Genomic DNA, 25,360 nt, shown 5'->3' with positions numbered 1-25,360 from the left:
ATATGCCTGCTGAATCATTAAATAAAGATTAAATTCTGTTCTATAAAATTTTATTAAATGCGTTCTGTTTTGTTCTAATTTTTTTTTTTGCATAATTATCATCTAAGTTAAGATCCTTATCTTAACTCTGTGTAAACCTTGATAGAAGATACAGATTATTTCTTATCTGCACATATCTCATAATGGTATGTGTGTGCCTAATGAGTTCTAAAAGAGATGGTAGCATTTTAAAATCTCCATTTTTAGCTTTTATTTGTAAATAGCTCAATAAATGTTGGTTAAACATATTGATTATGCATGGCCAGTTTCAACTCCTTTTCATATAAATTCCAACTTTAATATTCTTGTTTACCAAATAACATTTTTAAAGTAAAAAGTTCTTTTCTTCTCTCCCTGAAATTGCTATTAAATCCAAAGTGCCTTTACTAGATTTTGGAAATAGTGCTGTTGGACAGCTCAGTAGGTCCCCCCCTTCCCCCGCCCTCACCTGTCAGTCAGTTCTCCAATAGGAATCACCAAAGAACATTTCTCACTGAATATTAGATCCTGCTTGCAGCTGAATCAATGATCCACTAGTTCCTGTGGCTCAGCCACCTCCAGTTCCTTCTCAGACAGGGCTGGTCACTCCCCACTGACAGCCCTGATTTTCAGTATCATATTGTCCATTTACTTAAAATATCACAGAAGAAATTTGAAGACAAATTACATGAAAAATGTAAATCCCCATTTTGGTGGACTTATTGATTGGAGTTTTGATTAAACACCCTCATGTATTTTAGCTCCTGCATATTTAATCAATAAATACAATACCAGGATTATATGTTTGGATAGGTAGATATTCTTAATTTTTTAAAATAGCAATCATTTATGGAGACTTAACAGCATTTCATGCAATATTAGGTACTTTATTAGAAGCTTCTATATATACTATATATAGATGTGTTTTTTCTCTAACAACAAACCTTGGTTTTCACATTACCTCAATTCCACATTACCCTCGTTTTCTTATTTGGAAATTAAGGCTGGTAGTACCATATAACTGGTAATTCCCAATAAACATTTATCATCCTCTCACCAGGATGGTAAATGTCACAGGTATTGAATTTTTCCTCCTTGCCTAGCCCAGTGAGGAAGTTTTCTGTTTGTTCGAGGAGGAGAGTGGGACTCAGAGTCCTGTGAGCCAATGTAGGGTTTGGGGTGGGACTGTGGCCTCTTCCTCCTGCTGTGGGAGGGATCTGAATCTTCAGCATCTCTGTACAGTCAGTTGTCAGTTTCTTAGCCACACTTTGGCATGTCATCTTCACAACAACCCAGGGGGGTGCGGTGTTCTCATCTAGTCACCAAGGTCAGACCCAGACCAGAGTCACTGTGTTCTGGCTGTGCTTCACACCTTTTCCTTGGGGGCTGTGTGTATTTAATTTCTGTAGACCATATCATCACTTTCCATTCCCAGGATGAGAGCTAACAACAGAAAGGCCCACCATTCCCTCCCTCCTTCCCTCCCTCCCTCCTTCCCTCTCTCCTAACAGAATAATTTTCCTGAACATGTCTGACAACACATCTGATTCTGATCCCTCTTCTAGGTCTCATATCATTGGTTATAGCCATTCTTATTCAATAGTTGTTGTTTTTTAAATCACTAAAATAGTTGTTTTCTAAGTTTATTTGTTTTTTCTCACAATTTAGGTATCAGCAATTTCATTTTGTCTTACATGTGATTGTTATTAATTGAAACAAGTTTTCATCACTGTTATCAGAAAAGTATAGCTAAGACCCCGGTATTTTACTCTCAAATTTAGCATCCTTTAGTATATGGCTACTTATGTTGTTTCTCAAGGTTGTAAATAAAATATACTTACTCCCAGCATTGATTTCCTTACTTATTTTGGCAAATTACTTTATAATTAAGAAACAAGCAAACAAACACAGCAGACACCCAAAATAAGACCAAATTCCTGAATTAGAGTTGATAAGACAAGGAGAGCGACTCAGTGGCCATGTGCAGCCAGGGTTCTAGTACTGCCTGCTGCCACTGGCAGCTTGGGACTCATTCGGCTGTTGTTGAGTGCTTTGTGACGGGTTGAATTAACTGGTATATATAAGCACTGAGAACAGAGCTTGGCAATCTCTCTACAACACAAAACAAAACATACCCTAATGTGTGACTGCTTTCATTATTAAGGATGTGGTTAATATTTGGAAGTCTGCACTGTAATATTAAGGCCTTTGGGGTATAATATTTATAGTTCTGACAATACTAATAGTTACATTTTTATAGGGCTCCTTATTAAGTGACAGTAGGATTAATTCTTGAAATAAAGGAGTGCTAACTTGCTGAATGTCTCCCCTTCCTCTTCTGTATAGTGTAGGGAATTTTGTGTGTGTTACTACCTTGAGGTTCCTTATAGGAATATTTCTGATGCTTGTTTTGCAGCTCACATTTTATAATATCTAGGAGCTTACTGCTGGTTTTTGGACATAGAATGCTTACTCTCAGGATAGGTGTTTGTTTCTTCCTGGGGAGTTTTCAATAAATGTAATAGCATTGATTTTTTGTGGAAAAGCAGAAACATTCAGGAAAATAATTATAATTTTAAAGCATTAAAGGATTACTGATAACTCTAACTGTGGGGATGTTGGTAATTTGTTATTGAAGGTAGCTGCTTTCTGTAAAATTACAAGGGTACTTTTTAGATGTGGAAGTCATGTGTTCTGTGTAATGATTTCAACCAAAGGGGCAAAAGCATTCCAAAAATTGTGTCCTGAGACATTTGAGAAATAGCGAGACAATGCAGTTTGCCTTTGAACCACAGGGATTTGAACTGAATGGATGCACTTATATGGGAATCTACTTATATGTGAATTAAAAAAAATACAGTCAATTTATTACCTCTTATGATTTTCTTTTCTCCTGTTTATTATTCTATCCAATAAAAGAGAAACATGCAAATTGACCACACATTCACTACTTCCACAAGCCACGCCCACCAGCAAATCAGGGTATGTTTGCAAATTAACCCAACCAAGATGGTGGTTAATTTGCATATCCAGGCTAGAGTGAAGACAGAAGATAGGATAGAAAGAAGCCAAGTGCTGTAGAAGAGAGCGAAGCTTCAAAGAAGCAAGCAAGCTGGGCAGTGGAGAAGGGAGGGAAGCACACAGCAGGAAGCTCTATTGTAGGAATCGTCCTGCAGTGGGCTTCTAGAATTTAAGAATGCAGTATATAATACATATAAAATACAAACTATATTCACCAGCTATTAATGTTATCAATAAGTCTTCAATCAACAGGAGAATATTAGTAGTTTTGGAAGAGTCAAACATACATGGAGGGTCGATGTCCCTAAATTTTGTGTTGTTCAAGGGTCAACTGCACTTGGTCAATTTGCATATTAGCCTTTTATTATATAGGATTAGTGAAGTCTATGAATGACTCATGGTTTCGAGAGTATGATCATTAAAGTAGGAAGGAGGTTCGGTCAATAGAATTAGGGTAGTCTGGAGGAGACCATTAGTGAGGGAAGATCATGACTGTTAGATGTGTTTTAAGGTGTCTTTTATTTCAGACAAGAAGTGCCCTTGGAAAGGCCATGAATAGACAGCCATCTACCATGAGGCAATGTGTTGAAGCCCGCAAAATGAGTTATGCTTTTGAAATATAACTGCATGTGAATAAAAGTATCACTCTGAGAGGGTGTGAGCAGGAACAAGAATTGGTGATAGTGAGAAGGAGGAAGTAATCAGAAGTGGTTTAGAAGAACCAGCACTCGGAGTAGGTTATTAGAAGGTTAAGGAAACAGTAGTGAGCAGTTTATTCACAATTTCCATATATAAAATGTGATTTATTAACAGATGTTTGTATGACACTTGAAAATATATGACAAACTGTTTTAGAATAATGAAAAGATGCAATTGATTGTCTTAATAAACACTCATGGACCAAATTACTGTATTTGGTACATGGCAGTTGAATTCCTCTGTTTATATTTTCTCTTCTGCCCACCATATAGTGATTACTTCGTGGATTTATTTACTTCCTAGTTTTTGCATTGAAAGGCTTGGACTCGGTGATACCCAGAAGCAGTAAAATCTAGATCTTACTCTTTATTTAGAAAGTGAGACTGATTCCAGATCTACAGCAAAGAGAGGACACAAGCATCTTGGAATACCTTGTGCTGGGAAACAGGGAAGTATCTGAACATTAAAAGGAGAGATGTCAAAAGGACATAGTAGCCAGCTTTAAAGGGCCTCCACTAGCCTATTTGGGGGTAGTTTGAGAATTAAAAACTATAATTGTGGTAATTTATTATAAAACATGGAATAGAAATGAAAATTCAACAGTCCATTAAAAATGCTCTTGAAGGAGAGTTAGGGTGAGAGAGTATCTAAGACAGAAGGGAAAATGATGAAATTCTTTATAGAAGAAAGCCAGCTAATAAAGGTAGGTGGAATGAGAGAATTAGAACACTCCCATTTTGCAGTCCATGATAATCATCAAGGTGGTAACAATTTCTAATTAATGAGCACTAAACCACGGGGAGATGATCGTTAGAGAACAGGGCATTAACACAATGCCAGCTTTGAGCGACTATCTACATTCCTTGCTAATAGTCCAGTTTATCTTCAAATCCAGTAGCAGAGCATCTCTGACCTGCTTTTATAGTCAGCTCTTTCTCTGACTCCTTCTTCCATCTTCCTCTAACACATTTAAGAACATTTTGAGTATACCAGATCCACCCAGATAATCCAGGGAAATTTCCCTACTTTAATGTCAGTGGGTTTGCCACCAAAATTCACCCCTACCATGGAACCCAACAGGTTTCAGAGATTAAGGTGTGGACATCTTTCAGGAGCCATTGCTATGAAAGTGATGTGGAGTAAGTCACTCGGAGAATGCACTTACCGCAGTATGAAAATCTATAACTCATCCATCTTTTATAACTATACCATTACATGTAAAACTTTAATCTATTCATTACGGTCATTTTCAGAATGGTAATATCTTATTAATCATAAAAAAGACATTATACAAAATGGCAAAATTTTCTATATATTTTTAATGGCAAGTGACATTTGCTCTAAAAGCCAGATCACATTATTAAAGAGATTTTTGTATACCTAGAACTTACATGGGAAGGGGATTGTTATTATTCTTCATTATTTAATATTCCCTGACGGGGTATTGAACTGTGACTTTCTGGTTCATAGGTTGATGTTCAACCATTGAGCCACACTGGCTGGGCAGTTGTTTCTTACTCTTTGCTTGTTGCTATTACTTGATCTTGGGGACCTTTATTACTTTTTGTTGCCTCCTCACTTTGAGGATTGATGTAAACAGAAATAGGTATCTAATGTAAATGAGTCAGAGTACTTGTTCACATCGCAGTGCTCTTCACATAGGTGGGTGGTGGTGTTTGAGGTGATGGCTTTGTCACATTGCATCTTGATCTTCTAGTTTGTCTTGTACACGTCACCCTCAATTTCATTGGTGCTGATCTGTGTATCATGTAAGGTGCTATCTGAACTGGCCTAAGGCACATAGGCTTTTGGAGTTGAAATCCTGAAACTGTTCTTTTGCTAGATGTTGCCGCATATGGCATGATTATAAATAGCAGTACTAATATTAGCCATGATTTATTAAGTTGACTTCACCTGCCTTCATTCAACATTGTATTGCCTTATTTTGTTTCATCTTCACAAAACTCACAGGAAGAGTTGCTTCCCTCACACTTGAATTGAGAAAACTGCCATTCAGAATGTCCTCAGTGTACTCAGGTATAGGAGTCACAGCAGGCAAAGCCATGACGGGACACCGCCTTTGCACTGGGCTGCTGCCGCGCGCGCGCGCGCGCGCGCGCGTGCGCGCCCCTCTCCCCCCCACGCTGTATGCATGTCTGTGAACTACTCCTCAGGGACGAGGGTTGCTCCAGTCAGCCCAGTGTAGCAGCCTTTCCAAGTTAGCTGGGGGGAGGTGGGGAAACAGGCAGCCATGAGTGGGGTAGAGGTGACTGTTTTATGTGATCCTCAGGTTGCCTCTGCCAGCTAATCTTGCTGCTTGTTGCTTTGTGTGTTTGTTTTCTGCTTCTTTAGCAGTAACTGAGGACTGTTCACCTGTACTGACAGGTATCTTGGGCCCTGTGTGGCGGGGACCAGTAGGAGAACTGTGTCAGTTACTCAGCAGATAAAATGAATGTGCTGATATCATGATAGTCTTACATCATAATCTTAAACTAACCTGTTTATAGACATTTTTTTTAAACCTTGTGTTCCTGTCTTTAGATTTTTTTCAAGTAGTTGGATATTATATTCCATAGGCCTATCTTTAAGTAGCACCTGCCCTTTTCAGAGAGAAGCGGAAACAAATAGAAAGATAGCAGAAGTTCACGACTCATCCTGCTACTGCTCCCTCTCTTTCCTCTGATGCTAGAGACACAGCCTGTGCAGACCTGATTTTGGTCCCCGAGTTAAACCCTGATATAGACAGAGTAGGGTTCAGGGACCTCCCAAATGCTGGGTGTCCGTTGCCTTCGAATATCTCTAATTGCGTTTACAGTGGTGCATTTTATTTACCTCAATAGGTCAGTCGATAATCTTTTGTGCTTCTCAAGTGGAAATAATTCCACAGTGATAAAACCTAAGCAACTGAAGAATGAGATTTATATTATACTAGAGGCCCAGTGCATGAATTCGTGCACAGGTGGGGTCCTTTGGGGGTGGCCTGCGGAGATCAGGCCCTAGCTTGCAGTTCCAGCCTTGCAGCCCTGCAGTCCCTCCTGTCACCTCTTTTTGGCCTGGTGCTGCTCCCTCACCTGCTCCATCATTCTGCCTGTGGGGCAATTGATTGGGGCTGGCTCCCTCAGCTCTTGGGAGCCAGGTGACAGCACAAAAACCCCCCCAACCCCCCTTGCTGATCAATCGGGGTAATTGAGTTCTCACTTGCACCCCCCATGGACTGGTGCCACCTGCTCACCTGCTCACCTACTCCACCATCCTTTGGTCCTGGTCCCACTCTCCTCGGGGCCCATTGGGGTTAGCAGCACCTCCACTGCTGCCCGTTGCCAGCACAGCACCATGTTGCTGAAGCCTGCCATGTCCCATGCTTGCTGGTGGTCAGTGCACGTCAGTCAAAGTGAGAGGTTGAACTCTTGGTCGAACTCCTGGTCAAACGACTGCCTGAGGGGACAATTTGCATATTAGGCTTTTATTATATAGGATTTATGTGCAGGAAAATTTATTTTAAAATTAGGATATAAAATACGAAAGTTTTCTGCTGAAAAGTAGAAATCTTAGCTGGGATGTAAATATTATTACTGTGCTGCTCTTTGACACCAAAAACAGTTTTAAGTGATGTTATTTCAGGCAATTATATATACTTGGAAATCAATCATATTTAAGAAACACTGTTTTTTATTATTTCAAGATGTTTCTTTAGGTTGTCAGGCACTTGCCCGATGGATAGCTTCAGAGAATACATTTCTAGCCTAGGTTTGCCCTTAAGCTCAAGACCGTTGATTTGGCCTCCTGTTAGACATCTCTCTTGGATGTCAGTGGCTTCCTTATTGAATGTGTTTCAGACTGGCTTTCTTCTTCAGAGTAGTTTGGTATTTCCAGGCCAAAACCTTGAATATTTCTTTTCCTTCCCATCAATCCATGTGGAAATTTGGTTGGCTCTAATCACAAGTATATATCTGGAATTTGACTCGATCTCTTCACTGCTAGCCCTTGGTCCCAGCTACTTTCATCTTTGCCTGGATTATTGCAAGAGACAGTTAATTCGCCCCTCTTTTCTCACTGTTCTCCTTTCTCTCTTCTCCCTTTCCCTCTAATTTAGGAATCTGTTAAAATTTGAGTCTGACATGTCTCTCCTCTGTTCTGAAGGCTGCAAGGCTTTTCTTCTCTCTCGGGGTACAAGCCCAGGCTGTCATGGCCAAGAGGCTGACACCCTCACCGAACCTGCTGTACTGTTCTGCTCTGCATCACTCCCTCTGAGACTGGGTCCTACAGGCTCACTGCCTCGGTCTCTGGGTGCTGTTCTATGGGTTGCTGCTCACTGCTGTTGCCATGCGCAGCCTCTCATCTTATTCACAAATCACATTCCTGAGCCACTCACATGTAAAATTTGATCCCCCTCCTGATAGTTCAGATCTTCCTTTTCTAATTTTTTCCCTTCCATTATCACTGTTTAAGAGGCTTTCTGTTTTTGTTCTTGTGTGTTTCCCTCACTGGCCTTTCTGTTTTCTGAGGCAGGGACTTTGGATTGTTTGTTACTGATGCCATGCAGCTGCTGAGAGTGCTGCTAGCATCGCACAGGTGTTACTGTGGACATGATCCTGCTGCCGGTCTGCCCGGTGTGTGGCAGCATTAGAGCTGCTCCATCCGGTTGAGAAGCTATGATAGGCCATGGAAGGACAGCTTCACGAAGGCCCCACTTGGTCTGATTTCCATCCCATCCCTTGAAGCTGCCCACTTCGTAAGCGCTCAGTGTGCATGGGACAAGGAGGGCGTGGGTGAAGGCAGGAGCAGAACTTTTCTGATTTGGGATTATTTTTGTCTTACTTTTCATGGTATCTAGATTATACATTTTCCAAAACTGTGAGTATGTTAAAACTTTTAAAACTGTGAGAATGGTAGTGAAGGGTAGGCCACATTCAGACATGACACGTTGGCGCTGTTATGTCCATAGAGGTTGGGGTTGATGAGTTTATTTTAATTAGCATTCTATTATTGCTAATCCTAAATCACGCCTGGTTTAGGATTTTAACTGAGAGGATATTGAGAATTTTACATTACTCATGCTTTCCGAGGACCAAATTTAAAGAATTTTTACTTACTTTAAATCACATTTTGGATGGATAAATATTTTGCGTTTGACTATAACTTCAGTGTGTTTTAGGATTATAAATTCCCCACCCTTAATGTCTACAAAAGCATCTTCCATTAGGTGGAAGCTGTCCCTCCCTGTGTACTTTGTTTGTTCTCCTGTGCGGTATCATATTTTTGTTTCAATTCTTAAATTTTAAACATTTTATGTAATTTTTTTTTCTTTTTAAACTGCACTGCATTTTCTAAGCCCAAGTCTCTTAAATTATACTTGCTCATGTAAATAAGCTGTGCTTTGCAACTTTGGGTTCTTAACCTTTGCTCTTTGCTATTAGCTTTATGCTTTTTTAATTATAAGAAAATAGAGGACAGTAGGGAAGTTATGACTTAAATGGACTGTTGTTATTACTGTATTCTTTCTTAAGGAAATGAAAAATGTTATTTATTTTGTCCAAATCAAGCAGAAACAAATAAAGGATATTTTGTACTGTTATTTTTGCTAACCCTTTAATATCATCACAGTTTGATTCTTCATATATAATAATTATTTTTTCATTTTAATGATTAATGATGTGATTAGTTATTTATAGTTGTCCATAGTAATTATATACTAGATGGAATATAATGAACATTATTTTCAGTGTATAGAGATGGATTATTTGAATAATTAATTCATAATCATTTAAAAAATGTATATTATTTTAGCCACAAAACTGAGGTTCCATAGTATTGTAGGAAAATAACCAGATCAACCATACATAAAAAGAAAAGAAGCAGTCGCAATTTTAGGAATTGTTTGAGTTGTGGCTTTTGACACATCTCTTCCAGAGGCCACAGTGCTTCACAGTCTCACGAAGCCGTTTGTGCAAACACGTCCAGATGAATTCAGTGTTTAATGTTAAGAATCTTATAACATGCCAATTTGATTTGTAGTCCCTCATATCAGAGAATGCTAATTAAAATCATATTTTTGCATATGTCATGCCTTTCATGTACATATGCAAATAGATTCTGTTGCCTTTCAGCTACTAGTAATTAACTTTATGAAGGACAGCTGTAATACATAATTAACAAAAATGTTTGCAAGCCCTTTTACACTGAAAGTTACAAGAGTAAAATTTATTTTTTTGCTCATGAAGAGAACCATTTGAGTTTGATGCTTCTGAGGGAGATCTAAATTGTTTTAAACAATCACAGAATGTAATTAAATCGATGTTGCACCATATTCAGTAGAAGAATGTTGCTCCATGCACTGGTTGCAGATTCCTGTCCATTTCATATCTATGTAAACAAAATTGGATTAATTGAGCTGATTTGTGTATAAAATAAGGTAGCATGTCAGGTAATACTCTTTTTTTAGTGATTCATATGTTCCTGGTACTTCAGCACATTTTTTTTTTTTTTTGCCTGTACTGCAGATACAATAAACATTTATATCATTGTTAAAAACCTCTCTTCAAATTATTATCATGTTTTTAAGGCAACTCCATGAAAGCTATTCATTTTGTCTTTTACAGTCCCTTAAATATTTAATAAAATGACATTTTCCGAAATCATCTTGTGATTGAAGTGTGGGATCAACTAGGGGGCAGTGAATGTTATTACATTGAAATATTGCTTTCTCTTGCTTCCTGACAGTGAAGACAATGACTAAAAAACTAAAATCATTGTTTTGGTCACATAAGAAAATGAACCAGTCACTTAAATGCAGTTATTTCTGACTTCCAAATATTATAGTAAATTTGTTCTGTATGCAGATCTCTGTTTAGCAAGAGTGCATTGTAATCTGCATTATGTTACATCCATATATACATGCCTATTTTTAAATACTTTTTGTACATAATTCTAGCAGAGAGTCAAGTTTTATAATTACTGTTATTTATTTATTTATTTATTTATTTATTTATTTACTTTTTTAGGGTTGCTTTTGTAATGAAGAAGCACTTAAATACTCATCTGCTAGGCAAACATGGAGTTGGCACCCCCAAAGAAAGGTAATTTTCATTCACTTTAAAAATCAATGTATTTTCATTTCAGAATTTGTTTAATAAGGTGACTTATAGAATTTTTTCAAGTCTGTTCATATGGTTTGCATTTGTGGTACTCTGTTGTTGAATATCATGTTTTATGCCCTATTCCCCCCAAAATGTGCTGCCATATTAAGATTTGAAAGGATTTGAGGAACTTTGAGTTTGTGAATTTGTAAAACAACCTTCAAATAGAAGAGTTAAATTAGAGGGAATTGACCTCTACTGATACATTTGAATGAGTTAAAATAAGTGTGTAAGACTACACTTTGTCTATTTTCCTCTTGTATTTTTATTTTGAGGTTTTAAAATAACATTTTTGAATTCTTACTGTAGAATTAAACATTGCTAATATTAAAGAAATACATCTTTGTCATTCCCAAAATAATACTACAGTTGCCATGTCATGAAAAATAACACTGTAATTATTATGTCGTCAACTGCCAGGCTTTCTTTTTTCTTGCTACTGTATCATAATTAGCTTCATCACCCAGAGTCAATTGTATTAGTTGAGCTGCAGTATAGTAATGTCAGCTACCAGGTGAGCATGGCTACTTCTGAAATTTTTAAATCTTTAACACCTGCAGCCAATCAGACCCAGGGCAGGTACTCTCACCTTCCTTCAAGGATATCAATATTCAGATTTTCTCAAATTCTCCAAGAAATTCTGGATACTCCTAGAAAGTTGTTTGTTTTAAATACTCTTTTAAAATGTCAATGATCATGCAATTTATTCTGTCACAATATATCCTAGGGCCTCTTCTGCCATATTTTAAATGTTTAATTGCCTTTGTAAAATTTAAAATGCCCTTAAAGTATTTTTTTTTTTATGTTTACAAGGAATTTAACTTGACTTTTCTATTGGAGGCATGTTATTTTCTTTAGCATTTTAGTTTGGACATGAATGCTGTGTCAAAAAATGGGATGTTCCGTATGTTTACTTTTTGCCTTTTTAAAAATAGTTTTCTTTATTACATATTTAATTTGAGTCAAAATTTATATTTTGAACATATCCTGGATGCATTATTCTTGAAATTCAAAAAATTTCTATATTATTTACATTATAATTTGTGAATTAGGTTTTATGACTTCAAAGTTATGTTTCCTAAGTATTTAAGAAGTGGAAACAAAACATTTTTAATTGCTAGATTCTCATTGCTTTCACGTGGATTATCTCAATTAATTATTCTATGACCCTATTAGAATAATTATTATTCTAATTTTATAGGTCTAAGGACTGTGTATTGTTATTCTAGTTTCATAGGTCTAAGGACTGTGATTCAGGAATATACAATTTTTTATTCAATATCTCAAATGTTAGAACTGTAATTTTTTTAAATCCAATTCTACTGCTCTTTCTTTTAATTATATTATCACACATTGAGAATCTATACATATTGGTACTTAGGATGTTTTATTCACAAATAAATTTGAATGAAAACAATCTAGATCAGATAGTTAATAAAAAGAAAATACTTCCCTACTATATAACTAGTATACATTTTGAACTCAACTATGTAATTTATTATCTTATACATATATTTATCCTCCAGGCATTTCAAAAAGAGTAGATGTCATATATATATATATATATATATATATATATATATATATATATATATATACACACACACACACATACAAATACACATATACACACACACATATATATTATGGTAGAAATTTGCTTTTTCCCTTTATCTTTTCCTGTACATTTCAGGAACACTCTCTTGCTTTTACCTGTTTCAGTCTCTAATACATAAAGGGAGTCTAAAAAGAGGCAAGAGAAAGATTTCATGTTTTTCTCCCCTTAGAGATATGATATTCTTTTTCAGCATCACTGGCATGATTTTTCTCCTAAAATCAGGAAATGAATATCAGCTGGGGAGTACAACCCATCTTCTGGTTTACTACCTTCTGAGTAGTTCAAGTTTATATAAACTAAGCATCTTAGAATGTATTGCTTTTCCTCTTAAAAGCTCTGAGCTTCAGGTTACTTTCTGTTTATGGTACCTGTTTATAAGATGACATTCCCTCTGATGCATAGAAATGCTAAGTTCAAATGCCAGGACCTCAGCAGCAGTATAGGTTTCCAGTGGACGTCCATAGCTGGAGAAGACTAAGACTTAATTAGCAGCACCTAGCACAGTAAATGCCAAAAGGATCTCTCCTTCTAGTTCACTTTCCTCCATTCCTTCTTGAGGAAATCAATGCCTTTTAGTGATTATAGGAAACAAAGAAACTACCAGCATGCTGAACCCTCACTTTGGGCATAACTGTTCTCTAAATTAAGTTAAACATTTTTTTTTTCTTACCTATTTAAAACATTAATGTATTGGCTATAATTTTGCAAGCTTGCTATATTTTAATTTTTTCAGGAAAGTATAATCGGTTTATTTTTTTATGTTTTGAATTTGATTCTCACCTTTTATGCATTGCATATTACAGCAAATAGTAATAGAAGTTAGCTAAATAGGCTGTGAACATTAAATTAATAATGCATTTTGTTTGCAAGTATTTAGGCCTTGTGCTTTGACTGATGTATGCAAAAATGATAATTTATTACAAATCAGTTCGTATACTTACACTATCGTTTGATGAACCAATAAATTTTCTTAGCATGACTGTGATTAGCAACAGAAAACTAAATAACTTCAAATATTTTTTTTTGACACCAGGACCTCCTGAAGTGATGGTTTGTGTAAGAACATACTTTTATGTTCCTTAATTTGCATGAATTTATTTCAAGGACGTGCATTGGCATATTTCAGAAATCTTATACACTTAAATGTAAATAACTAAATATAGTAGAATTCACATTTTAAAGTAAACTCCAACTAATTTAGCAGCTTTACTAAAGTATTCCCTATTTAAATATAGTAATTCTCTTTTTGTATAGTAAGCCATAGTATCTTTATGACTTTAAAATCATTAGCAGTTACCACGATTGAAACAGCCATGATCAGTATCTCTGTGTGAAGGCCAGACTGTGGAGAGCGCTGACATTGATAGTCCAGCACTCGGGTATCAGCTGGCTTTGAGTGACCATGTGAATAGGAGGAGAGGAGATGATCACTCAGAATCTCTAACCTTATCACTGCTTCTGTGGTGTCAGGACTCCGTCAGGAAAGGCCACACTGGCAGCATCTCAGGAACAAGGCTGACATGCTCTTGAAGCCACTTGTACCAGAAAAGGATTTTAATTTTATTTTTTAAAGAATAGTTTATTGATTTTTAGAGAGAGAGAAAGGGAGAAGGAGAGGTAGAGAGAAACATCCATCTGCTGCCTCCTGTATACCCCCTACTGAGGATGTGCCCTGACCCAGAATTGAAACAGCAACCATTTGGTGGGTGGGATGATGCCCAACAAACTGAGCCACACAGGCCAGGGCCCAGGAAAGGATTTTAAAGTGATGCCTGCATCAGAGAGTCTAAGAGCTAAAAGTTTTTACACAATGAAAAGAAATGCACTTGTTTTTCCAGTTATTAATGAATATCCACATCAAAACTTTAGTATTTTTTTGTGTGAAACAGTTTCTGGAGGAGCCTATGAAGGTTGTGTGTCTTATTGTCAATATAGCTGTGGGCTGTGTTAAGGCCCCTGGGCTGGCTCAGGGCTGGTGTTTTCATTCAGGGGCATGCATTTCCCCCAGGCTTCTTTCAGGTGGCTCAGCCCTATCATTGGTGCTGGCTTCTCCCCTTTTATCAGACATTTGGGATTTGGGATTGGTCATCCTTTTTTTTTTTTTTTTTTTTTTTTTAAATCAGTACCTTCAATCTTACGGAGAAGTAAAATCTTTCCCATGCAGTCTCATATGTACTAAATATCACTGAGTCTTACTGTGGGACAGAAATTCTGTGAGTCTTTTAGCATTGATCTGGTCTCCTTTTTTTCCTCTTTTCTCTAAACCTTTATATTTATACTAGAGGCCCTATGCATGAATATTCATGTAAGAGTAGGCCTTCCTTCCCATGGCTGCTGGCACCAGCTTCCCTCTGGCCCCCACTGGCACCCGTGACCTGGACTTCCCTCCTCCGGGCACCCGCAGGCACCCAGACCCAGACTAGCTTCCCCTGGGCCACCCATAGGCACCCGGGACCCCGGCTGGCTTCACCCAGGCCACCTGCAGGCACCTGGGACCAGGCCGGCATCCCTCCTGCCCCAGCTTCATCAGGAAGGACTTTGGAAATAATGTCCGGTCTAATTAGCATATTACCCTTTTATTATTATAGATGTAAAATTGTATGGAAGTATCATCAGTGTTTCCTGTTTTTCAGTTTAGATGTAAGCCTCACCCTTTTTCTTAAAACATGAAAATCCTAAGCCCATCATTCCTGGGAAAAGCACATATAAATGTACACACAGTTGCCCTTGGAACTTGGCTAGCAATACTTCTTTGTTAATTAGAAATTTAGGCTACTTTTAAATGAGAGAATAATACCATGTATAACAACTCTAAATTCAGAAGAGATTGAATTCATAATATGACATTAACTCTTGTTATTGTCACTTTACTATCCATTTTAATATTTTTATATATATTTTATTGATTTTTTACAGAGAGAATGAGAGAGGGATAGAGAGTTAGAAACATCGATGAGAGAGAAACATCGACCAGCTGCCTCCTGCACACCCCACCGGGGATTGTGCCCGCAACCAATGTACATGCCCTTGACCGGAATCGAACCTGGGACCCTTCAGTCCACAGACCGACGCTCTATCCACTGAGCCAAACCAGTTTCGGCTACTTTACTATTCATTTTAAAGAAATAATTTGCCCTTGGCTAAGTTGTTATTACTGCATGTATTTCCTTTTATTAAAGAATCAATAGTTTTCCTCAGTGTTTATTCTGTGTGAATTTCTGCAAGGTGAATACTGAGAGGAAGCTAAATCTCATGGGTGCATGCATAGAGATATATATATATTATTCTGTGTCATCTGTCCCTCATGTCAGTCACTTCCTATTTCCTGCTCCCCCAAATCCACTGCTTATATTGTTCTACACTGTCACTTCTTCCCTTACTCTGATATTTGGAAATCTTTTCTTTTCATGATGATCAAATTTAGGATATTTTTAGGATGTTCTCTGGTTTAAACAAGCAATTCTGTTGAGCCAAAGTAGAGGACAAACATATTAGTTCTTTTCATTTAGGTTGCTTATTTCAATGAGAGGGAGATTGTTAGATTTTAATGACTTAATATTGCTATTGCATGAGTGTAATACTATCTTTCTTCTATGTTCTCCCTTTTTTCCATCCTTAGACAGTATCCAGTTTACAAATAGGGTGCTATGGTTATTGGACATGGTCTTATTGTGGCAAAGAGGGATTACAGAGGCAGATAGCCTTGCTCATTAATTACCTTTACGTGGAAAGCTAGGGAAAGGTCACATCAGTTCAGCTAGCCAAGATTATTATTTTTAGAAAATTTCCTTCTATATTTTTCTGAATTAAACTGACAAATTATTAAGGAACACAGGAGATAAGTATATATCTATATATTTTTTACCGAAGTCATCTTGTCAGCACATAGGAAGTATTTCTAAATTTAAATAGATAATTTAGTTGTTTTGTGGTTGCTTTATGACAATCGTTTTCTTCCTAAAATCTCTATTTTCTTATTTATATTATAGACTTTTTAGTGAACATTAACAAAAGTAAGTTCCAGTGTTATAGAATTCTGGGACCTCAGCTCCTACTTTATTTGTTGAAGTTTCTAGTTCGATTTTTTGAGGGAGATGTTTGGACCTCGCACAGGGAATTCATGGGGCTCATCTCTGAGGGGATAGAAGTCCTCTTCATGCTTATCAATCCATGGGTTCCTCAGCTTCCATAGAGAATGGCCATCCTACCTGGACTGCCTGGGTCCTCTGTATTCCTCAGATGGTTACTTTACTGTCAGGATTCTGATTCCTTCTATTCATTTGTTAATGAGAGGTCAGTTTTATTATATTATTGGGTTAGGCCAATCACTAGGAGGCTGCTTTCCTTCACTGCATTGTTTTTATCTTTTCCCCTCCAATAAAACTGATTTTGTACTTAGTTTATATGATAATGACTTAAATTTAAAAAGTAACCTTATAAAACCCATATATTTATTGAAAAGATAGTGCTCAGGGTCCTCCTCCTGCCATATCATCCTGTGATATTCAAGATTTCTCCTTAGTCTTTATTTCAGGAAAAGGTGTGCCTTTAGGAAACAACTTGTCCCTTAGGTCTTGTTTTAGCACCATGGTCTGCAAATTGCGGCTCGCAAGCACATATGGCTCTTTGGTCCCCTGAGTGTGGCTCTTCCACAAAATACCACAGCCTGGGCGAGTCTATTTTGAAGAAGTGGCATTAGAAGAAGTTTAAGTTTAAAAAATTTGGCTCTCAAAAGAAATTTCAATTGTTGTATTGTTGATATTGGCTCTGTTGACTAATGAGTTTGCTGCCAGTGTGTTAGCACATCGTGGATAGCATTGACTTTTCATCTGTGTTCATTGCTGAGAAGCTCAGCGCCAAAATTGGAGTCCACCTCCAGAAAGCAGAATGGACTTCATGGAGGGGTTTTATTTCCTACTGTTATTTCTTCACCTATCTTTTTTTTCCTCTTTGGGAAATTCCCATTGCGTATGTGCGATATTTTGTAACAACCTCACATAATTCAGGGGAAGTTTTGCAGTGAGAATTTTGTAAAGCAGGGTTAGTATTTGTCTGGAAGTATGCATGTCTTCAGCCACGTAGTTTTGGGGGTAATGTGTTGATCAGTGTTAGCCCCATTATGAGGCTTTAAAAAATTGTCCTTGCCAACTGTATGAAAACTTAGTGTATTTCTTTGTATAACTCCAATGCTGCTTTTATTTGTCTTGATTATCTGTTGTTTGAAGAATGCTTGCTGAGCAGACATAGCTAGTGTGTCTCCCTAGAAAAGATGGGAGCACTGTGTGCCTTTTACTCCATTGCTCCCCCTCCAAAATGACTGCTCTTCTGAGTGTATTATGGATGTGTTGATAAAATACCATATTTGCTACTTAAAAAGGGAATTCCCATGATAGTAGTAGAGGGATTTTAAGTGTTAGTATATATATGTGTTACAAAAGTATAAGTTTATTTTCTATTCGAAGATTCATTTTTTAATTTTAAGCCAGCATTTTATTGAGCATTATTATATGATTCTTATTAAAACATATTTTTATTAAGGTATTATATGTGTACATATCTTACCATTACCCCCTCCCCCCACTCCCATATATGCCCCCCCCCCCCCGCATTTTTTGTCCATTGTTTATGCTTACATGCATGCATACATATCCTTCGGTTGATCTCTTATCTCCCCCACCTCTCCCATGTTACATCCCCACTGTAATTTGACAGTCTGTTTGATATTTTACTGTCTTTTGTATCTATCTTTTTGTTCAATAGTTTATAATTTTCTTTATTATCCATAAATGAGTGAGATCATGTGGTATTTTCCTTTCATTGACTGGCTTATTTCACTTAGCATGATGTTCTCCAATTCCATCCAGGTTGCTGCAAATGGTAAGAATTCCTTTTTTATGGCAGCATAGTATTTCATTATGTAGATGTACCATAGTTTTCTGATCCAGTCATCTGTTGATGGACACCTCAGCTGTTTCCAAATCTTAGCTATTGTAAATTGTGTTGCTATGAACATAAGGGTACATATATCCTTTCTTATTGGTGTTTTCTGTTTTTTAGGGTATATTCCTAGGAGTAGGATTACTGGGTCAAATGGGAATTCCAGTTTTAGTTTTTTGAGGAAACTCCATACTCTTCTCCATAGTGGCTATACCAGTCTACATTCCCACTAGCAGTGCATGAGTGTTCCTTTTTCTCCACATCCTCACCAACACTTGTCGTTTGTTGATTTGTTGATGGTAGCTATTCTGACAGGTGTGAGGTAATTAGTGATGTTTTCATGTGCCTCTTGGCCTTCCTTTCTGTCTTCTTTTGAAAAGATTCTATTTAGTTCTGTTGTCCATTTCTTTATTGGATTCTTTATTTTCTTTGCTATCATTTAGTTTAGTAATTCAATCAGGTCTTCAATATAGGATTATCTATTCTTTTAAATTTTAAAAAAAGACAATGAGTAAGTGATCCCAAGTATGATGGATGGAATATGTTAAATGTTCAGATTATAGGTGTTTCTCCTGGCAGGCATCTATAACATTTTTGTCTATTCTCCTATTTTACTTAAGTTACTTTTAGAACACTGGGCTTATACATCTGGACTCTGACTAAACTTTGCCCTAAGCTCTTGTCTTTAATTCACATTCAGTGCCAGAATTAAAAAGAACAAAAGCCTGTATGTTCACTGCAGCCTTCAATTATGGTTAATTACCAACTTTATACAGTTTCATTATATGTACTGACTTTCTGTGAGAGGTTCTTTATATTCGTGATGTCTTGGTACTTGCTTATAAAAGTCCAAGATTAAAAATTTCCTGAGGAATTTTCAGAAAACTTACAACCTTTCTGAAATAATTTTTGTAAAGTTGGATCAAAGCAATTTGATCATCCATTTTAATATCTAGAAGAGAAACAAGATGTTTACATTTTATTATACTACAGAACTCTAATAGGAAAAACCAAGTACTTAGATAGGTTATTCTTTGAGATATTTCCTCTCCCATTTTTTAGTTCTAGGATCACTTATGTAATAAATTGTGAGCTTAAAACCAAGGGCCAAAATATGGTGCTACTTTCATCATTACTACCCACAGGAGAAAACAGGCAGTGACATATTCTGTAGGAGATATGTGGATCTTGAGTTAATCTTAAGAAAAAATGACCATTTTATATGATAGCTAATTCTTTATTTCTTTCTGAAGAATTATGACACCAATTGATATTTACTGAGATATTAGCACCTTCTAAAGTTGAGTTAGATGAAATCAACACTTAGGTAAAAAACAGTCAAATATTGGTAATTTTTTATGAGTCAACCTTATTCTATTTAGAGCTATTTCTGGCATATGATGTTAAAATAGAGATCGCTTTTCTGGGAGGTAATAATTTCCATTGAGTTTTAATATAATCCAGTTCTTTCTTGTTTTGTGATAATGATTTCCTGGACATGGTCTTGTATAGTGTGGTTTCTGTCTCAGCATCCCCGTTAGAATTTCCACACAGTTCTGTTGGAAGCCACACTACAAGTCTTGTCGGCCAGGGTCAGTGTGTATTTTCTTTCAAGGCCCAGATTTTGTCTCACTGTGGAAAGCCCTTCCTAGATTTCCAGTCTAGACAATCACTTCTTACCCAGAAGCCTGATGTCCTTTCCTCTTAGCACATTGTTCTGTTTTCCTTTTGTGAATGTGTACGCTCTGTCTCTATAGTAGATAGTTTCTTCTCTGTCTCAGCTTTCCCGAGGGTAATCAGCACTTGTGAGGATATGGAATCTGTATTGGAACTCCTTTGAATGGATTTCTTCTTAGCTGGTCTAAGTATATGATTTATGCTTGCATTATGAGAAAGGTCTTGCAGATTAGTGAAGTTCTACATAATTGTAATGTCCTGCTTCTTACTGGGGTCAACCTTGAGTGCCCTCTCTGTGTCCATGTGACCTCCCCTCTCACCTGTGACACTGAGGAGGACACCTGTTCTCGTTTCTCAGGGTTTGGTGAAGGGAACATGACTGATAGTTATACAAATATAGAAAATTTTACTATATACATAGTGTTTATAATTAACAGAGTACTTGTTTTTATGTGAAAACATTCGTGTTTTGATATTAAGGTATGCATATTATCTCTGCCCTCATTTCATGCTAGTCTTGTAGGACAAAGAATTATGGGAAAGAGCAGATTCAGTATAGCAGGTTCAGTAGAACACGTATGTAATTTTTAAAAAAATTTAAATTAGACACAATTTTTCTTTGTAGCTAATTATAAAACAATAATTTCCCCATTCATTCTCACAGTGTATGTGGTGTTCACACTGGCTTTTTCTCATATTTATAGTTATACTAGAGGCCCAGCCTGGTCTGTGTGGATCAGGCAGAAACCAGCAGTCCAATATTCCCCTAGGGATCCCAGAGTGTGAGAGGGCACTCTACAAAGTTGCTGTAGCTTGGCAGCTCATCTGTTGAGTGCCTGCCCCCTGGTGGTCAATGCGTGTCATAGCTACCAGCTAGTTGGCCAGTAGACTCATCTCTGGTCATTTAGGCTTTTATATAGATATAGAAATAGGTATAGGTATAGATATAGATATATAGATATAGATATAGATATAGATATAGATATAGATATAGATATATAGATGTAGATATAGATGTAGATAACAAACATATGTCAAATATTTTTTGGCACATAGAAAGATATAGACATTGCTGAATTTCATATATTTTCAAATTTATGCCTTTGCATTTTGAAAAAATATATTGTTCATATGATAATCAGATTTGGAAGATGAGGCAACACTTTAACAAAGGAATTATCCTAATATTATTTACTAGAGGCCCAGTGCACGAATTTGTGCATGGGTAGGGTCCCTCTGTCTGGCCAGCGTTCAGGGCCAATCAGGGCCATCTTGCTCAGTCCTGATTTGGGTCAGTGGTCAGGGAGAGACCCCGGGAGGGACAGCAGTAGGGACCCAGGGCATGTCTGGCCCCATGTCACCCAGTCCTGATTGGCTGGACCAACAGCAAGCTAACTTACCAGTCAGAGCATCTGTCTGGCCAGTCCAGGCAGGGCCTCAGAGGAGGGCTGGGGTGACAGGTTATGGGGAGGAAAAGGGAGAGACATGGAGCATGTCCCATGGGAGAGGCACTGGGCTCCTTGGCTACTCCCCCAGCAGCTTTTCTAGGCTCCTGCACAGCTGTCGTCTTCTGCCCCTCACTGCCTCCTGCTTCCTTTCAAGTTTTGGTCTTGGTTTCTCCAACTCAGCCTTGCCCCCTTCTCTGCTGCATTCTTGGGAGCCCTAGGCTGCCTCTTGGCCTCAGGCAGGCATGCTTGGCCCATCTCCCCATAATGGTGCTACCCTCTCTCCTGGAATAGTTAGTGAAATTTAACAAATAAAAAGAAGCAGCTCTGAAGATTATAAATTATGCACTGGTTGCCAAGGGCCGTGCAGTCCATGGCTCTTGGATCATGTGTAGCAGCTTCCTGCACCACCCGGTCCTTCCTGGCTCCTGCCTCTACCTCCCTATGCCCAGGGCTCAGGCCAAACCTCACTTTCCAGTCCAGCCCACCAGCGTCCACAGCAAGCTAACCTACTTGTCAGAGCATCTGCCCCCTTTGGTCAGTGTGCATCTTAGCAGCTGGTTAAGCTGTTGAACTCCCAGCAAACTCCTGGTCAAGGGGACAATTTGCATATTAGGCTTTTATTATATAGGACAAGTACTCATAGTAATAGCACTAAATGAACATATTTCTAAGTTTCAGTGAATTCTTGAGATCCCTCTTTTGATCAAACAGAAGAAAAAAAAGCTTGCATAGAACATAGAACATAGTAGTCACGTAAAACCAGTAAAAGCTTAAGTGCTTTGTCTAAATCTGGAGGGCTCCAAAGACTATATCAGAGGAGGGGCACCTTTCTCAAAGAAGCTGTGGATTCCACATCAGATCAATGAAAATCTCTCTGTACATAGAGCTCTTTTACTTGTGCAGTGCAGTTTACTGCTCATAATATAGTTGATGTCTGAATGATGAGACAATTAAATTTCTGTGGAAATTCTGTATTGAATCAGACATGCTCAAAGACTACTGAGCCAGGCTCTTAACTTAGCTGGTGATAGCACTCAACTTTCAAGTCTCAGCACAGCTTTATTTACTGTGCTCTGCTTGTCAAAAGTATCTAATGCCTCAGAAGATGTGATTAAAATCAAAACTGTTTAATCCAACAGATCCAACTGTTGGAGTTGATGAAAACAGAGAATGAAAAAAAAAAAATCAGAGAATGTAATCATTCTTAGCTGCAAATACAAAGTTGAGCTAAATTAACACCTGGAATGTAAGGTTCTAGTTTTCATGTCTGATGATAAGTTCACAGACATTCATTATATTATTGAATGGACAAATAAAATAAGACGGGGTCTCAGTTGAACCAATGATAACCAAAGATTATTTTTTACCCAATTGTGTGCCTGGAGGTCTATGTAGTAAAACCATAATTTCCCTGTTTAAATGGCCCACTACATGTGCTCAATGTGAAACAAATAAAAGATGGTGTTTATTACTTTGATTAGTAATAAAGAAAGAGCCCCACTGAGTGAAGGAGAACACTGGTCTGCATGTTGAAGAGATGGTTCTTCATAAATGGAAAACATCTGACTACAACAAAAATGTCATTTGTTAGAAAATTGGTATTCTTTAAAATATTATCAGAAATAACAGTGGTGAACTGTTAGCTTATTTGGCTGTTTTATTCATTTTAATTTTGAGAAAATTTTTATTTGGAAACTTTAGGAAGTTTTTTCTCTCTTCTTTTTTCTTTTCATAATGTGAAGTTGATGTTGTAGGGACCCTCCACCGCCCATGTCATAGAGAAACATTTCTTCAGAATGAGGAAATTCTTAGGGGAGAAGGGTAATGAAGCCAACATGTGTTCCTCACAGATGGAGAAGATGCCATTACAGAAAGTCATGTCTCAGGAAGGAACATGCCCACCAGGGTTCCAGGCAGCAGATGACTGACTTCGCATCTTGTGAGTCTAGATCAGGCTCCAGCCTGAGAAACCTCTGTATGAGCTCTATCCTCGGAGATGGAGACTTTTAATCCCAAGATGAAGGTTGTGATTTGGAGTCAGAGATAGCTTTCTTTTCATATGCCCCATTTTAAATGACTGTTCTCTGCCTTAGAGTTACTTTTCTCATAGTTCCTATCACTGATTTCGATTGTCTTTTCTGCTGACTGATACCCAGGCCCCACCAGAGTGTTCAAAGCATGACTGGGTAGTGATCGCCTAGCTACTACTGTCAAGAGGGGGTGCGACTTTCCACACGTGTGCTCTGGCAGGTGCAGCCTTCATTATTATGGTTTGGGTTGTGGAGACTTAGGTTAATCTTACTCACGGTAAGGATGCTCTGAAATAAGAGTACAGGGTGTTTTTTTTTTTCTTATTGGAAGAATTCATAACTATATTAATGATTTTAGACTATATTTATAGAATCACTAAGACTGTAAAGGGGGTCACTATTTAAAAAAAATACTTTACCACCTTTAAGGAGGGAACGTATGTTCTATAGGGGTTTCTAAAGGTCTCAGTTCATATGCCTTGCAAATGTCAGCAGCTTGCTATATTTAATTTGCCCTAACATCAGGTAGCTTATTGCAGAATAATGAAGAATTTTGGATTTTAAAGGGAACCTTTAAATGTTTTAGATGTGAGAACAGTTTCAGAGAGACTTGCCCTTAGATCATCTAGCTATTCAAAATGGTGGCAATTAAAAATGAACTGCACCCACAGAGTTTGTAATTTCTGCATCCTTTGGTAAAAGGAAGCTAGGGCTCCTTAGTTCTCTGGTAGAGCTATGCTTTTTCACAGGTGATCTCTGTTAGCAGTGCACATAATGCTTCCTACCCTCTCAGCACTTTTAATCTTAGTAATTGCTGGTAAGGTATAAATCCTCCTCAATTGATGAAGTAGACTACAGGAATGGGCAAAAGTAAATTTGCAGTTGTGAGTACACTATACACAGAGTCTGTTCTAGTATTATTAATCAATTAATTAATTATTGTTTTTATTTATTTTTTTTAAAAACCCACTTTTGCTGAAACCGGTTTGGCTCAATGGATAGAGCGTCGGCTTGGGGACTGAAAAGTCCCGGGTTCGATTCCGGTCAAGGGCATGTACCTTGGTTGCGGGCATATCCCCAGTAGGGGGTGTGCAAGAGGCAGCTGATCGGTGACTGTCTCTCATCGATGTTTCTAACTATATCTCTCTCCCTTCCTCTCTGTACAAAATCAATAAAATATATTTAAAAACCCACTTTTGCCCACTCCATACATAAAAACCAAATCAGAGTTTAATGAACGATTTTTTTTTTTTTTTTTTTTTTTAGTTTGAAGGATATTGCTGTAAAACTTTTCTAGTGTTGTAATTTACAGAACTATAGATTTTCTTTTCAGTGATAGTGTCATTATTATTTGCATATTGTTGGATTGTACAGTATTAAATAAGATTTTTCTTGAGGATATTACTCCGTGAAATAGTAAATTGACTGAAGTGTGAAGAAAGGTATAGGAGTGCATTTTAGACCATCGGACTGACTGCAAAATATACACTTGCATATCCTATATAATAAAAGAGTAATATGCAAATTGACTGAACAGCAGAATGACTGGAATGCCCAGTAGCCCCTCACCCCAACTGCCCTCACCTCCCAGCGGGCATTCCAACCCTGATTGGGGGCAGGGCTGGCTGGGCCAGCAGGCAAACCACCAGCAGCCCCTCACCCTGGCTGGGCCAGTCCGTGATCGACTCCCCACCCTAGCTGGCCCACACCCGATGGTTCCCATTTTGGGCAGGCTGCCAGGACCCCCAGTGCATGGGCCTGTAGTAGTAACATAAA

The 25,360-nt window shown here is 37.7% G+C and overlaps 1 protein-coding gene across 1 annotated transcript in view; it reads left to right on the top strand.

Annotated features, from left to right (window-relative positions):
• The window catches only part of ZNF407 (zinc finger protein 407), a 359,657-nt gene that overhangs the window by 130,590 nt on the left and 203,707 nt on the right, over positions 1-25,360 (top strand). The window contains exon 4 of the mRNA XM_036419918.2: positions 10,740-10,814. Coding sequence (XP_036275811.1) covers positions 10,740-10,814 — 75 coding nt within the window. The remainder of the gene's footprint in view (positions 1-10,739; positions 10,815-25,360) is intronic.

This window comes from Pipistrellus kuhlii, unplaced genomic scaffold (assembly GCF_014108245.1).
Source record: "Pipistrellus kuhlii isolate mPipKuh1 unplaced genomic scaffold, mPipKuh1.p scaffold_m20_p_6, whole genome shotgun sequence".
Classification (NCBI taxonomy): Eukaryota; Metazoa; Chordata; class Mammalia; order Chiroptera; family Vespertilionidae; genus Pipistrellus; species Pipistrellus kuhlii.
The sequence above is the reverse complement of the archived record's forward strand: the minus strand, read 5'-3'. Positions and strand labels throughout refer to the sequence as shown.